The sequence below is a fragment of the Primulina eburnea genome, chromosome 16 (assembly GCF_022965805.1).
Source record: "Primulina eburnea isolate SZY01 chromosome 16, ASM2296580v1, whole genome shotgun sequence".
NCBI classification, from domain to species: domain Eukaryota; kingdom Viridiplantae; phylum Streptophyta; class Magnoliopsida; order Lamiales; family Gesneriaceae; genus Primulina; species Primulina eburnea.
Window position 1 is genome coordinate 28,157,762 of NC_133116.1, and position 17,100 is coordinate 28,174,861.

The 17,100-nt window shown below is 38.4% G+C and overlaps 1 protein-coding gene across 1 annotated transcript; it reads right to left on the bottom strand.

The window, feature by feature from the left end:
- Positions 1 to 394: 394 nt before the first annotated feature.
- LOC140816633 (soluble starch synthase 1, chloroplastic/amyloplastic) lies at positions 395 to 6,032 on the bottom strand. Its single transcript, XM_073176013.1, has 15 exons — positions 5,528 to 6,032; positions 4,396 to 4,763; positions 4,164 to 4,241; positions 3,952 to 4,076; positions 3,680 to 3,761; positions 2,709 to 2,882; positions 2,422 to 2,503; positions 2,185 to 2,276; positions 1,798 to 1,860; positions 1,624 to 1,713; positions 1,327 to 1,451; positions 1,147 to 1,255; positions 1,005 to 1,060; positions 853 to 892; positions 395 to 750 (listed from the first exon to the last, which is right to left on the bottom strand). Exons 1-15 carry the CDS (start codon positions 5,829 to 5,831, stop codon positions 592 to 594), a joined length of 1,947 nt encoding a protein of 648 aa, XP_073032114.1. The 5' UTR covers positions 5,832 to 6,032; the 3' UTR covers positions 395 to 591.
- Between the last annotated feature and the right edge of the window lie 11,068 nt (positions 6,033 to 17,100).

Below are 17,100 nucleotides of genomic sequence, written 5' to 3' on the forward strand. Positions count from 1 at the left end.
TGAAAACTCAAGCCAAGTGATCATTTCGCAGTAACTTTAAAAATCTCCTTTTATCCATCCATGAACGCCCAAATACGATAAACAGTAAGATTACGACTAGTTCATTTGTTGGAAAAACCAATGGATTAAAAGTAATTTTTTTTAAAAACCTAGAATTTCTAACTTTTGGGTTTATGTTTCTATTTAGATACTTTTCAATATTTCTTCAAATACAAAAACCGCATTTATTTTATTAATAAAAACACTTGAAAGAATCTAAACTTGTTTTGTTTTTTTCTGGTACGTTACAATTTCTATATCCAAATTTGGCCGATCTCATTTTTCAGTCCACAACACCCTCTCCAGTTTTCGGTACTTTCGGGGCAAATCTATTGGACATTGGTGCAACATAAGCAAATCACAAGTCAATCATCATTAGAGTTGCAAAAAAAAAAAAATATCTGAGCCCATTCGATCGACCTGTTCCGTCAAATGACGGATTATGGCAGGTTGTTAGTCACCCGTCCCTGCGAAGCTACCAAAACTGTGTCAAACATCCTGCCAGTTTTCTACCGCTCCTGAATTTGTTCATGTTCTCGTCATCAGCCTATTTCACCCAGAATAAGGAGGATCGACGAAGGCCCATTCAAAAACTTCCTCATATTGAGTTGCTGCCTTATCCCATGATGAATCTCGCTCCATCCCGCGCTTCATCAAGCCTTCCCAAGATGATCTGTGGTTTTTGTATGTCCCAATCGCTGTTCTTAACGTCTGCATACATTTTTTGAGAAGAAAAGTATATGGTAAGTAGGGAAGGATCCAGAAATACGGGCCAGGGGATGGGAACAGAAATAAAGGTTTATTAGAACTTACAGCCAGTAAACTGTCCGTCGTTAGGGGAGAAAACGCCCACCTGTTACAAGCCCCAAGAATTTAATGCAAGCAAAACTAACTCGTGAAGTTTCAAACAAGTAAATAGCAGAGAAAATCTTGATGATGCATAGTTAGGATATTCAAAGACATACCCTGTACCTTCACCACTCCCTTCATTAGCGAATGGATTGAAATTCTTTACCGTGTCCTGATTAATTTGAAAAAAACGTTATAGCATTGTACCAAGAACTTTTGAACAAAAGGCTTGAAATCTTGTTGGGTGGGTGATCTTACTCTAAGCCCCCCGGTGCAATGAACAACAGGAACTGTGCCATACTTCATGGCATATAACTGGTTCAGACCACACGGTTCAAACCTTGAAGGCATAACCAGAATGTCGCAGCTGCAAAAACTTGTGTTAGTAGATGTTATCTTGATTATAAAAAGTAACGGGGATTTGAAATCTTTTATTACCCTGCTGTTATCTTATGAGAAATAGGAACATCAAATCCAACCCAAGCCCGAAATTTCTCTCTATAAATGGATTCTGAGTGTCTCATCCAGTCCTCGTATTGTTTCTCTCCAGATCCAAGCATTACCTGAAGCATGGTAAATCATCTACACGCATAAAGATTTGGTAAGAAGTACTCTTAAGGGTGTGGATGTACCAAATGTCATATTTTCCAAGATAAGACACCATGTCACATTGCCCAAATCCGAACTACATGGCATGAATTCATCTATAATTTGATGCAACACAGGATGACTTACAAATTGGACATCATCTTGCATTAGATCTGGAATCACTGAGAGAATAATGTCCACACCTTTCTGGTAATCGAGTCTCCCAATAAAGCCAATCTGTAAAATATAAAACTTCTATACCATTCTAGCAAAAAACATAATCCCATCATTATATAGCAAAACATAACAACATGGTCGGACCAGAGGACAATCAGGTCGAATTGGAAGGTCAAGCTCCTTCTGTAGTGCCATCTTGCATTGTACCTGCAACCATGAACATGTAGACTTTGATGAAAAGAACAAGCAACAACTGCAGCATTTGGACACATGATAGATGGTAAATAAACCCAACAGATTTTTCCGAATTCCTCAATAATTTTAAAATAGATGGCTTATTCAATAGAAAACGGACACTTGCAAGCTTTCATTCTCTTTGCAATGGCGTTTATGTATGTAAAACGACATACGATGGGTTCGTTCTTAGGCGTAAGATTGTACATTTTCAATGAAGGTACCATATAACCCACATGATCCAATAGTAATCAATGAACCAAGTGATACCATAGAACTAGAAGTCAATTTATCTACCTTTCCAGAAAGGTCATGAACAGAGTAATGAGAATGAATATGGATATCGGAAGATGGGTTCCATTCATTGAGGTCAATCCCATTAGTGATACCTGCACAACATATTCTTTTTAGAGTCAAAACAAATTACAACGCAGATGACCGCTAATTGTGCCTTGGATGTTCTGTGCTCAACACTAATGCATTAACAGCAACAGGATGCAGAAATTATGTACGGATATCAAAATAAGATTGTACCTGTCAGAACCCATTTTCGACCGCTTAATAGCTCATGCAACCCATATCCACCTTCAGGAGTCGTTACTTCCCAAGAATACCCCTGATACCAGAAAGAAAAAATATAACAAACAAGAACTCTGATGACTTGCACAAAATGTAAAGGAATAAAAGTTGAAGCTATATTGTGCATATTTTCAATGATCGGTATCTCAACTTTCATTCTCATCAACTTGAAACGACAGTGAAATCTAGGAACTCTCGATGCTTCTTAGGAAAAGAAATGTTCAAAAATTGAACGGTAATACCTCGCTAACAGTCACAATCCTGTCGGCAGTGACTAATGCAGCTTTTAAAACATTGACCGCTTCACCGGGATCAAGAGCATGTGTCCTAGCCCAATTCGGAAATATCCATTCCAATGCCTTGTACCATCCAGGCGGTAATCCAAAATTATGATACGTGGATGCAGGTTCTACTCCCTTCGAGGAAAAAATAAAAGCACACAACATACACCATTACAATATTTTTTAAAATTAATAACATCAACATAACACCATTAGTGCCATATTGTTTTTATTGAAATAATGCTTCCAACACAATTACACCTTACTACTACTATTCTTTCAACGTGTAAACTTAAGTCCACAAAGCACTAAGTGTAACAATGAGGAACTCCGAGATGTATTATCCATAAAGATCCACTTGCCTCCACAGCATCCAAAGTAGTAATTTTCTAAATCAGACCACAATTAATGCATGATTCATACGAGGGCAAAAAAACATTTCTTCGGCAAGATCCATAATACTAGGTTTAAGCATTTGTTAATTTATATGATTGGTTTTTTGCTTACAGACTTTTTTCGTATCTAAGTCTTTGAGAGGAATTGGCACGCGATCACAAACCCTTCTCATCTCATGTATTCGTCTAGTTTTGCTTAAACACTGGTAAGGCCTGTGCCTAACCACCACCATAATGTTGAAAGAATATAAAAAACGAATAGCCACCTCAAAAAACTTTTAGAAATCACAGAAATGATTTCCTATGCTGGGCCACATAACACAAATTTATAGTTACAAATCCACTACTTGCAACAACAAAAGAATATCACAAAGATAATCCAACTCTAGATGCAAAAGACCAAAACATTAGAGAGTGACAGAACAAAGCATTCAGGACCATCCAAGTCCCTTTTTAGGATTTGAGCACTGCATATCAATCCCACATATTTCTTAAGACAACTACCCCCCATAATTCAGAAAAGAAAAAAGTATTTACCTGATGAGCAATGTTGTGTATTACAATTATACTTCGAGCGTCCTTGTATACTCCATATGGACGATACTTGGCGGCTAAAAGTCTGAAAGTAGGAAGCAGATATATTTCAATACTAACATCAAGTTTTATTGACTTGGCAAAATGAAAGGACACCATTAAGTTAGATGGTTTGAAAAAAACTCTGGCTAAAATCATGTTTTCTATCACAATTTGCTACTTCCAAATCCATAAAGATTGTCTCAAGGAAAAGAACCAATATGTTAGTGACATACACTGGAACTAGGCCAGCATGCCAGTCATTTGCAATAAAAAGGCAATTTTCTCCATACGTAAACCCTCCCAGTGGAAGCACTAAGGGAGCTTCACAGGCCGCGTAACAAAGCAGAGTGAATCGAAACTGCTCAACAACAACGGTTAGAAAACACTGACATTGTCTACACCTGAAAATTCCTTTATTCATCAAGAAAATAGGCGAAGAACGTACCTGATTATCACCAAAAGCACCATAAATATCACCATATGGAGTTCCAGGTCGGCGGAAAGAAGCATGGTCAACAAAGACCTACCAGCATAAAATCACTCAAGATAAACACAAATATTCTTTCTACTCTTCTTTTTTCTTTTTAAATTTCTTAAAGGGGTGGTAGAGCTAGTTAATAAGAGGGGAGAGATAACTTTAAAAAGTGATGTAAATCCGTAATATTAATGACTCATACCCAATCAACACCTGCTCTGTATTCGTGGAAGAACCCAACCTCCTGGATACCACCAAAGCAGTAGAATTTGGACCGCTTCTCTGTATCAACAGCATTGGAAAACTTTTTATCTGATGGACTTCCATTCAAATATCTTGGCATGACAACCATTACACGGTGTCCACGAGCAGCTAATGCTATAGGTAAAGCGCCACAAACATCTCCCAAGCCTCCTGTCTTCAAATATGGTGATGCTTCAGAAGTTATAAAAACAAGAACACGGGTTACCCTTGTTGATTTTTTCTCCTGAGTCTTGGTGTCTTCAGACAGATCGACTTCTACACTAGATATGGCATCTAGATTTTCCAGGACATTGTCATTAATGGTTGCTGAAGGTGGATGAACTTGTTAGAAATTAAATTGTGTGGTAGTCAGGAGAAGACTTTCAAAAATTTGACTTGATTGCAAGAAATGAATATTTTACCACATAGTTAGATAAAGGAAAACAAATATCCTGTCACGCCCCTTGATCACCCTGAAAACCCCATACTGCAAAAGATATTAATCTACTATGACTTAACTAAAAGTAGGATATCTATTTGTACACTCACGTTCTTTAGTCAAATCTTGTACATTATTCGACTTTCAAACTTTCCTTCCATAGGGGTTTGTTTCTACAGCACCCCAAATCTCGGTATGTCCCCATGTAGGTATCACTACTGTTCTAAATATTTCAAAAGAAGTATGTATGTTGTAAACTTATTCAAACTATCCAGTGATGACACATGGTACATCACAGATCGAAAGCATGATAATAAAGTATGGTAGATTACAAAAAATTCAAATTTCCTCTATAATTTTTGCAAGAATTTAGCTTTCGACTGACCCGTGGCTAGCCCGCTATGAACAAGCAATAACATAACGTGCTCGTGAAATGAGATTAATATATAGCAACTCGTTCACTAGTTTTCCAAATCAATAGAACGAATATGAGAAAAATAAAAAAAAAAACAATAATACAGATAAAGCATGGCTAGCAATTCTAATCTAGATTGTTACCACAAAAAATGACCAACTTTACAACATTAAACAAGCCAGAAAGGAGAAACGAATGATAACGAAAAGGAGTGGAAATTTTTAAAATTTTATTTACCAGAATGAGGAACCAATTGAAACCCAACAGCAGAGCCAGAAATATCTCTTTCGGTGCTCGATGCGAGACCATCCTCTTGCCTCTTATCATGAGCATTACTACCACTTCTACAAACTAAAACCCCTCCATTATCATTTCGTCTGAAAGATTTTCTTCCCACGCAAAAAGACTGGGTTTTTCTGCTATTTTGCCTGCTTCCAAGAAAACCCACTCGGCCATCGAGGCCACAAGTCTTGAAACCTGAAAGTTCTGTTGTTGCACGGCAAAGATGAAGAACCCTCGATGGGATTTGCAGGGTCTCCATCAAAGATTAAAGTTTCCACAGAATGAAGAAGTAAAGAATCTTGAAGTTAATCGTATTGGGGCAAAAAAATAAATTATTGAATGAAACAGAAAAAGAAAATCTTGTGAAGTACAAAAAAGGAAGAAAGTGACGAGGGAGGGAGGGAGAAACTGCGTGAGTTTTAGCGTTTGGGTGGTTCGAGAAAACGATAGCGGCGAGACACGTGGCTCCAGTGTTTTGCTCATTCTTTTTTTCATTTTTTAATGGACTTGCGCTGCGCTTAAATGAAACGTACGAGTGGTCGCAAATTCCTGCACATGAGTGGAGCTCGTGGATTATCTCATCTTCATTATAACTTCAAATTTCAATATATTTTATAGTTATTCATACGATAACTAAGATGATAATTGTTGTGCTTAAAAAACAGAAGAAGCCCAACACATGAAATCCAATGTAGTTGCAGTCGGCTCAGCGGAAGAACGTTGCTGTCAGTTACGGCCATGGTGAAAGATGGTGGAAGATCGTGGGGTGATCGTGGAAAGGAGAAAATTCTATGTGGAGCGTGACAAAAGCAGCAGAAAGGATCATAAAGAAAGACCGACAAATCAACACAAGAAATCAACAGCAAACTTCTACATAATTCTGTCATAAATTGTTCGCTTATTTTTAATGTTTCAAACAATCTGTTTTCTTATTCCTTCAACTTTATTATAAAATGTTGATCAAAATTCATAAAAGCACATTTACGTTTGATGTTGTCTATGGATTCCGTCTTTAATTTCTTTATTTTTCTCAATTTACAGTTTAGCCTTGAAGTCATTTCGAAGGAACTATAACTAACGGTCGAATCGAGACCTACAACGCTTGGTAAACGAAGTCGGATAATTTAATATTTGACACGAACACGTGCCTGGCACGCCCGCAATTTTCGTGATAAACAAGTTGGCACGCCCGGTGAGACACAATGCCTCCAAAGCGTACTGAGAAGAGTGAAGGAATTCCTCCATCACTGGGGAAAAATCATCGCTAGCTCACAAGAAGAATTTCAGGAAACTGATGCAGATGGAAGAACGGTTGAAAGGCTAGTACACCAGTTCGAGGAAGAGACTATGAGGGAAGGAATTGTTGTTTCTGGTGGTAATGGACCTTCACTGAACTTTATGTTGGCCATGGAGAAAAACATCTGCAGTGATCTCAGAGAAATGATCCAACTTTCGCTACTGTTATGATGGAATTTGTGGCAGAAGTGAAGGAATGGAGGAAGTCTGCAAAAGGAGAGGCTGATACACCAGAAAATGATAAACTTCAAGAAACTGACGTTAAATTGCTAAAAGATCAAGGCCAAGGATCAGGGGTTTCTCAAGCAGGTGAAAATCGCCGCTTGGGAGAAACACTGATTCCAGAATCTGCCTGGGAAGGAAGATATACTCCTCCGCACAAAAGGGATGAGGAGTTGGGGTTAAAATTCCAAAATTGCGGTAACAGTAAACAAATGGCTGGTAATATGTTCTCTGTGACGTCTCCTAACATACATCCAGGGATATATGGTGATGGGGGAATGCGTGGATATTCAGTGCCAGGTTCGGGGAATAACACTCGAGGGGCATTCTATTCTCCTCACCAGTTACGACAAACTCCAGTGTTGGATTTTGAGATGGTACGCGATGTTATTCAAGAGTTGTATGACCCAGGAGTGAGGCCAATCAACCGACCAGAATTCCATAAATCGTATCCTGATGTTGTGGATCGTGACAACCCTTATCCAAGAGGATACCGCATTCCAGACTTCACGTTATACTCCGGGGAAGATGGTAAATCTAGCGTGGAACATGTGGCCAGGTTTACAATTCAGTGTGGGGAGTTAGCAAATTTGGAGAACTTTTCTAATTACAAGCTACATTTGTTCCCCAATTCCCTGACCAGCAATGCTTTCACGTGGTATGCAATGATACCTCGGAACTCTATTATGACATGGCATGATATAGAACGTCAGTTCCATACACAATTCTTCAGAACAATGCCTGAGATCAGTATAGAAGAATTGTCAAGGGTAGTCCAAAAACCTGGAGAATCTGCTAATGATTTCATTTGTAAATTCAAGAAGGTGAGAAGTAGATGCCGAGTTTTCGTCCCCGAATCAGAATATGTGAAGATGGCACAATGAGGGCTCGATTTTGAGCTTAGAAAGAAATTCCAAGGGATGGAATTCCGCGATATTTATGAACTTGCTGCCAAAGTATCAGAGTATGAGGAATTGTTACGAGATGAGAGTCATAAAAGAAAGTCTAAAGTGGGCTCTTATTTCCAGGAAGTGGAGGAAATTGCATTGGTGGCAGAGGTAGCAAATTCTGGATCACGTATTGTCTCTTTATTGAAACGCTAAAGTGAAGAACTTTCCAGGAAAAACATTCCTCCAGTGTAAACACCCTATACTTTTGATGCATCAAAGATGGAGGAAATTTTCGATCACCTAGTAAAGGAAAAGTTTATAACATTCCCCTCAGATCACAAGTTCCTACTAGGGAGGAGTTGAAAGGAAGAGATTACTGTAAGTATCACAATTTCTTCAACCATAATACTAATGCTTGTTGGGCTTTCAAGAATGTCTTGCAGGAAAGAATCAACAAAGGGATCCTGAAATTTCCTGAGAAAAATGAAGCAATGATAGTGGATGAAGATCCTTTTCCCCCGGTAGATAATGTGAACATGAGCAGTACTGACTTGCGCTTCTTGATCAATTAGAGGAGAAGGAGTGGAAACAGAGACATGTCCGTTAGGCCAGGAATTACTATAAAGAAGTGTCGGGTCCCTCGGAAAATGATGTTTGAGGTTAAAGAGAAGAAAACAGAAACCTTTCATGGAAAAGACCGCTACTACAGTGGAGAGGATCTGCATTATACTAGGAGGAATATGAGGTATAACAGGGAATCCATGGCCAAAAGGCCGGAGAACCAGTACCTCAGAAAGGGCTCGTTTCATGGGTTGACGAATGGCCAAAGAAGGAATGATCCACAGTTGGTCCAGAAGATAATTCAGAGGCCAGCACCTCTAGGCTCTGATAGAAAATATGAAAGGAAATCCCGCTTTGTTGTTCTTCCTAAAGCAATTCTGTATTGCGTGTGAGGCGGGTAAACATCCAAAGTTCCCAAAACCTATTTCCAGGACCCAAAAACGATGTTTGTTGAGAGAAAAAGCTGATGAGCGCAGGACCCAATAATAATACCATCAATCATTATATTAACAACTTTACCTCAACACTCAAACCAAACAACACATTGTTTTCCCTTCAATCACTAACTCAAGGAAATAAGTTTTCTTACCTTGCTTCTAAACTCTTGAGGAGAAGAACTTCAAATCTCCAAGCAAAGACTGAGGCTTCAATCAAAGATTAATGTCTTGGAAGAAATTGGATTGAAGGAGAAATGAAAAACCCTAACTTCCAAACCAATGGAGAGAAAAGAAGAAGAAGGAAAATGAGTAAAAAGATGATCCCATTCGATTTTATGCCTTCCCAAACACCTAAACACGTTTTCTTAACTTTCTGGGCGCTCGGGCGGACATCTTTTTCCGCTCTGGCGCGGAACTCTCGGCCATAAATATAAAATTTTTGAACAAGGCCCGCCTGGGCGGACATCTTTTTCTGCTCGGGCGCGCTCTGCGCACAGCTACGTCAAAGATTGCTTCCGAAACGCCTATTCCTTTCAGAATTCAGAAAAGTGGTAAACAGGAAAGTTATAGCCTTATGTCTTATCTTTCTAATGGAAGTAACCTCACATCAAATGGATCAATATACAAAACGTTATGCTAAAAACCACAACTACTGCCACATTTTTCATACCGTTTCTGCACTTCCATTACCTATTTAGCTCAAATTCCACCTTTGATTCTACCCCTACATTATCTATTCCATTCTATAACATTCATCACCATTCATACCATAACGTAAAGCCAAGAACCATCACAATTACTGCCACATTTTTTCAAAATTCTGGCATTACATTCTGGTTTCGTGTGCCACTGGCTCATTAATGTTGCCAGAGGAATTCAAGCGCAAAAATGTTTGAATCCGATGTATTAGTTGGAGATCAAAGTGGTACAGAATTCATTCAGATTGATATTTTGAATGAAAGCGTCAGTGTTCTTATCGATGAAGAGAAGAGAGTGTTAATGAAGCGACCCACCAACGAAATGACGAAACATATCAAACCACTCTACATTGTAGCGCACGTGAATGAAAGCCGTTGTCTAGGGTTGTAATGCCCAAGATTTTATTACCGTAATCTGAATTGATTAGCTGATAATTGATGTGATTATAGACGGAAAGGATCAGACCGGAAAAGACGAGAGAAGACTTGAATTATGTGCGAGGACTGAACCCCCCCGCACATATGCGCGACCGAGCAGGGCGCATATGCGCGAGGCAGGCAGAGAACCTCACGCATTTGTGCGAAGTGAGTGCGCGCATATGCGCGAGCATGTGCTGCCGAGACAGTAGGTCTCGCGCATACACGCGGTGATGGTGCGCGCATATGCATGAGCTACCGAGAAGACACGCACCGAGACAGAATGTCTCGCGCATATGCACCGAGGAGGTTCGCGCATATGCGCGAGACGTGCAACAAGTATATAAAGCCACTTGTGCTTTCCCATGCAATATATATGTAAAGTGCAATTGTTCCATCAGACTTTGGAAGAAAGAACGAGAGGAACTTCCGGAAAAACTTCAAGTTTTGATAGTAAATTCAATTCACACAAGATCTGGTCGTACGATTTTTGATCTGAGTTTATTTCTGTGATCCTCGTGTCAACGGCTTCACACGGACGTAAGTTTTATTGATTTTCTATATGATTCAAAATTTATGTATTGAAGGAATCAGATATGATTAATATATGGTGTTCTTGATATATTAGACATAGCATAATCGAAACCGGATTGAAGAACAAATACCATATGAAATTGTTATGATTTTTCAAAGTTGATTTGATTGAGATTATACAGATTTGATATCCGATTACGTTTGTCGATCGATTATGAGTTGACATTGATATCTATTGATATTTGTATTGCTGGATATATTGAGATGGTGTAGTTATACCGTTGAAATAGAATTAGATTGAGTTCTGATTATATCCAGTATTGATTTGAGCGGTATATTGATATTGTACTCCTCGATATTGTCATTTCCAGATTGAGTATTGACAGGCTTCGAATTCGAGACTTCGACTTCATCAGATCGACAAGAGAAAGGTATAAATCAATGTTGAACCGGGAGGATATAACTCGAGTTATATCTGACTTGATTTTCCCAAAATTACATACTTTATTTTATTGCATTGATATTTGCAATTCATGAGATTGATATGCTTAGTCTATTGATTTATAGCAAAGCATGTATTGAGTCATGGGCGGAGGTGCCAAGTCTTTGACGGATATGCCAAGACACTGGATGTTTGGTTTATATCGATGTTGCGTTGGAGCAGATCGGCTTCTATTGCGGAGATTCGGTATATTGTGCAAATGTCCAGGAACCGGGATCCCTAGATTAGAGAAGAGTCGAGTCTGAGATGATGAGTCGCGAGTTTATTTACAGTTTTATATTGATTCATGTTTTCAGATTATGATACATGTTATTGATATATGTTTCATGCTTTTATATCTGTTTATATGATTGCATGTATACGCTGTTTATACTAGAAATATTATTCTCACAGGAGTTATCTGGTTGTTGTTGTGTTTTTATGTGTGCACGACAACAAGTGGGATAGGATCAGCGTCAAGAAGAGGATGAGAGATTACAGTTAGCGTGGAGATTCAGACCCAGAAGTAGAATAGGCTTCAGCACTTGATATATAGTAGTTGAACCCTAGTTTGATTTTAATGTAGTTGTACAAGACTTGTACTTTTATGTTGATGTTTATATCAGATTGATTCTATTGTATTCCGCATTTGTATTTTTTTTAAAAAAATTAGACACAATTTATATAATTGATCCAATTATTTCCAAAAATTATTAAGAAATGAATTAGCGTTCGGGTCCCCACAAGGGTACTGATAGATAACGGGTCTGCTGTGAATATTTTGTCATATAGAATCCTTCAAAATTTGGGAAAGAATGTGGAAGATTTGATTCATACCGAAGTCTCTGTGGCGGCTTTTACTGGGGAAACTACAAAAACTTTGGGGGTATTGCCAGCAAATGTTACTGTAGGGTCTCGATCCTCGCTGTCAGCCTTTTTCGTGGTCAATTCAAGTGCTAGCTTCCATACTTTGTTGGGAAGAGATTGGAGTCACACCAATCATTGTTTACCATCATCCATGCACTAGTTACTGTTGATGTGGAAAGGGGATGAGGTGGAAGTGGTACAGGCTGATTCGCAGCCGTATCAATCTAATTCCAATGCAGTAGAGGCTAGATATTATGATGGAGCAATTGGTCCTATTAAAATCCGTGACTACAAGGTTAATGGACAACAAGGTGCAGTCTACATGGATACTAGAAAAGTGAGAGAAGCAGTTGAAAAAATTCTTAAACCCACCGCCATGGTCTTTCCTAGACCCATGGTCCGACCTATTATCGAGGAGGTCGATGATTAAGTTAACTAAAAAAGATATGGAAGTGGCTGCATCTTCCGAATGGAAAGCCACATTGCAGCATCTGGTGAGTGAAGAAGAGTTACAAATGGAGGATCGACATATGGAGACTCAAGATCCCTTGGAAGAAGCGAACTTGGGGACCATGGAATGCCCTAGAACCACTTATATCAGTATGTTGTTAGAGGAGGATGTGATGAAATAAAATGAGTTGGAACCAGAGCTTTATACAGAGGCAATGATCATGGAACTTGAAGATTTGGATGAGTTGAGAATGCAAACGTATAATTCTTGGATGCTTCAGAAATCCAAGGTGGCTAAAAGTTACAATAAGCGCCTGAATAAGAAAATATTCGAGGAGGGAGACGTGGTTTGGAAGGTAATTCTACCCCTTGGATCTAAGGATAGGGAATTCGGAAAATGGTCACCTAATTGGGAGGGACCATTCAAAATTTACCGAGTATTGAATGGAAACGCATATTGGTTGGCGAGTCTAGATGGCAAGCCACACAGAAGGTGCATTAATGGCAAGTATTTGAAACATTATTATCCTAGTAGTTGGGTAGGGGTACGGGAGACAGCTGGTTCGTAAATTAAAATAAATGAGAAGTTTTGTACAGAGTATGCTGGATAGACACTTTGGCTAATTTTGAGATATTGACTCGTATGAAGTTTCTGCAATATGTGAGGAATATGATTTTAAGCCATTCCCCGATGAACTTGTTTGCAAATAGTGATGGAGCATCTGTGGATAAATAAAAATAAAATTTGCTCATGGAATCCTTTGCAGCTGATGTGTTTTTAAAAAAACAATGTGTTGTATTGATAGCCAAATTGATGACGTGTAGAGTACGTTTATTACATATTTCGATACTTTGATGATGTTTGGAAAGTATGGGTGATAATGAGCAAATATGATAGCATATTGTGATAATATTGAAGAAAACATGCTATTTAGCCGTTGTTCTTAATTTATTTTACAAAAATTCGGGCAGAATTTCCCCTGTAAAGGTAGCATCCAGAAATACAAATATGTGTAAACACATGTGGAAAAACCCAAGCAACGGACATAACATAATTCCATCAACTAAATTTGATTTCCAGGCATTATCCGACATCCAAAATTCAACATTGAGCCAAATCATGGCGAATAAAGATCTACTACAGAGTGGTCCGAACATCGAACAAAATACCAAAATGAAATGTTAATGGTGATGCATGAGCGCTTAAGAAAGGTCAAGACGGCGTAATTCTTCCCACTTGGATATGCACTCTACCTGAGTCTGCCCCGTTGTTTACAAGGTGTGCTCCCACTGCTGGTAAGTATGCTTTGTTGCACCAGATCATCACCCAAGTGCTGGATATCGGCCTTGAGCTTATCGGAGAGAACTTTCAAGGCTTCATTGTCATGCTGAAGGGCCATTATGTCGGTTTTATGATGAGCGAGTTCGGCCTCCAATTTCTTTACCAGCTCTTCCTTGGAGTCGAAGTTGCATTCTTTTATTGGAGAGTTGTTAGGATAAACTTTCTCTCAAAGAGCATACTGTCCAACCTCTCTCTCTGTGCTTTGAAATTTCCCACTTGAATCAAATTCTCCGAACAAGTGAGGCTTGAATCCTGAAAAGTTGAAAACATTGAAAGCAGATTATTCAAGATATCATGCCGTGAGTGTTGCAAGGTGTTGCTCATCAAAAACTCATTCAAACATATTCACAAATACCTTGAGTGCAGCTTGAAGATGTGACATATTCTACAATGTTTTGTGATGGAAGATTGAGAAAAAGAGAGAAATATGCATACCTTGATAAAGTGTGGCTTGATGTGAAGGAGGGTTGGTTGTGAGTACGGTGAAGAGTTTGAGGATTTTTGGGGTAAGAAGACAAAGAAGAAGTGTGGGAGGAAACACACTGTCTTTTTTCTCTCTTTTCTTTACTGTTTTTTTTCCTCTCCCCTGCCTCATCCTATATATTGTATTATCACTTGGGACCAACTTATAAATGGGCTAGTACATTAGAATTATTAAATATAGCCTAATTGGCCCATGGGCCAAATTGGCTACGAGGGGCAATTGTTGTGCTTAAAAATAGTGAAGAAGCCCAACAGATGAACCCCAACAGATGAAGCCCAATGTAGTTGCAGCCGGCCCAGCGGAAGAACGTTGCTGCCAGTTACGGCCATTACCCAAGGTGGAAGATGGTGTAAGATCATGGGGTGATCGCGGAAAGAATAAACTTCCATGTGGAGCGTGACAAAAGCAGCAGGAAGGATCAGAAAGAAAGACCGACAAATCAATACAAGAAATCAACAGCAAACTTCTACATAATTATGTCATAAATTGTTCGCTTATTTTTCATGTTTCAAACAATCTGTTTTCTCATTCCTTCAACTTTATTGTAGAATGTTGATCAAAATTCATAACAGCACATTTACGTTTGATGTTGTCTATGGATTCCGTCTTTAATTTCTTTATTTTTCTCAATTTACACATTTAGCTTTGAAGTCATTTCGAAAGAACTATAACTAACGGTTGAGTCGAGACCTACAACGCTTGGTAAACAAAGTCGGATAATTTAATATTTGGCACGAACATGTGCCTGGCACGCCCGAAATTTTCGAGATAAAAAATAATGGATTGATATTAAACTCGATCTCGTATTAATCTATCAATGACCATCAAGTTGCTTCTTCAAGATATTTGTTGGAATATTTATGTTTAGGTGTTAACAAATGATTAAACTAATTATTGGATAATTTTTTCTGTATGTTGCTGACACATCCAATTTTAACCGCACTAATAATGTATTGATGTCAGGAAATGATGACCTGGACAATAGACGCAACAACAAATATTTTTTTTAGTTTGTAACCTTAGCAGTTTGAAGTCTATAAATAGAGATGAAATTCAATTGAACAAAAAAGAAAGAAAGAAAGAAACCAAGTTCAAGAACAACATTTATACGCTTACAACAGATATTTGTTTCAATCTTACAAGTTCAAGCAAAACTGATCATACATTCAAGCAAACTTTACAAAATATTGTATCTCATCATTGAGGATCATTGAGTATTAAGAATACTTTGTAATTCATTGTATTCGAGAACATTTTGTATACTCGATTACACCTAATGAGTCTATTGACTCAGCAAACCTTAACAATGATAACAAGTAGTATATATACATTCACAAGCAACAATGAAAATACTTTTAATAAAATAGCTTTTCATGATCATAAAACTTTAACGTTTTCCTTTCAATATATCATATCATATTTCTTTTCATCATATACATATATGTTTCCCTTTTTATTGAATTCAGATCCTCAATTGTGACTTTCGTATTAGCTGATGGATTCATCTACGTATTATAACGGTACCCACGGCGGGGACATCAGCGACACTCTCACTCGTCAACTGAGTCTTGGCCTTACATATTATTGTATAATCATATTAGTCACAATCAATTCACCTCCTTCATCTTTTTATATTTTCATCACTTAATAAATATTGATGCACGTATAATCGTTGTTCTTTTAAACCAAGCATGTAATACGTTTTTTAGCATTAACATTCAGCATAAAATTCCATAAAAATTTAAATAAATATTTATTACAGCACTCAGGGCACTAGCAGGACGTATAACATTTTTCAGGTGTAAAATGACCGTTTGCCCCTGAAACCCTAACTTTCACAATTTATCCTTAGAACTTAAAACAACAATCCAAATCAATCCAAACTTAATATATCACCTTAAAGTACATCATAAATATTTCTTAGACGTAAATTTAAGCTTCTCGACTAATTTCTCAATTCGTGTCAACTTAAATGTACATCACAGTTTTGACTCGAAACTTTACCAAACTTGAACCAAATCTTATTAACATCTAATTAACCATTTTTCATCCCAAACCAAGCCAATTAAACCCTTGGACCAGCCTAGGACACCTACTGAATTTCTTTGGTGCATGCTCGAAAACCCTAGCTAACCCACCTTGAGCCTCTTCACGCCTAAGCCCTAACCATCATGTCCAGCCCCTAACCATCAAACCTAGGACCCTAACCAACCCCTATGGACTCTACTGGACCAAGCTTCAGAAGCCTAGAGCCCACAACCCCTCAAACCGTCCCCAAGGCATGTGCACGGCTCCCCCAAGCCTCACGCGATCGCCCTTGCCCTTTGACCCTTCTGTAGCCACCTAAGATCATCATGCAGCCCTCTTAGGTCTCCTTGGTGTGCCCTAACAGCTGCTAGAATTCGTGGCTCTCAAGGACTCCTAGCCAAAAACCATAGTCCTCAAAAACATACAATTTTCGTTCATGCCCTCAACCTTACATGTGCAGCCTTTATTTTTTTCTTCTATAGACCCTTAACGTGTTGTAGAAACGTCCCTTCAAGTTCCCCTACCATAGCAGCCCCTTTGTGCATAATTAGGAAGAGTTTTAAAAAAGAAAATTATACTTTTATGCATATAAAGCCATACAAACAAAAATACAAGGTAGTATATCATATTTTTCATGCAAACATGCATCAAACATATAATATGGTGTGATAGATAATAAAAAGAGGGATTAAGGCGTGCCTTTGCATTTATTACGCACAAAAAGCGAGTTGAGATGCGAAGAACGTCGACGTAGGGAGGACCTTGCTGATTTTCCCTTCAAAACTGTGGCTTCCTCCCAATAATTACGTGTGGTGTGTGTT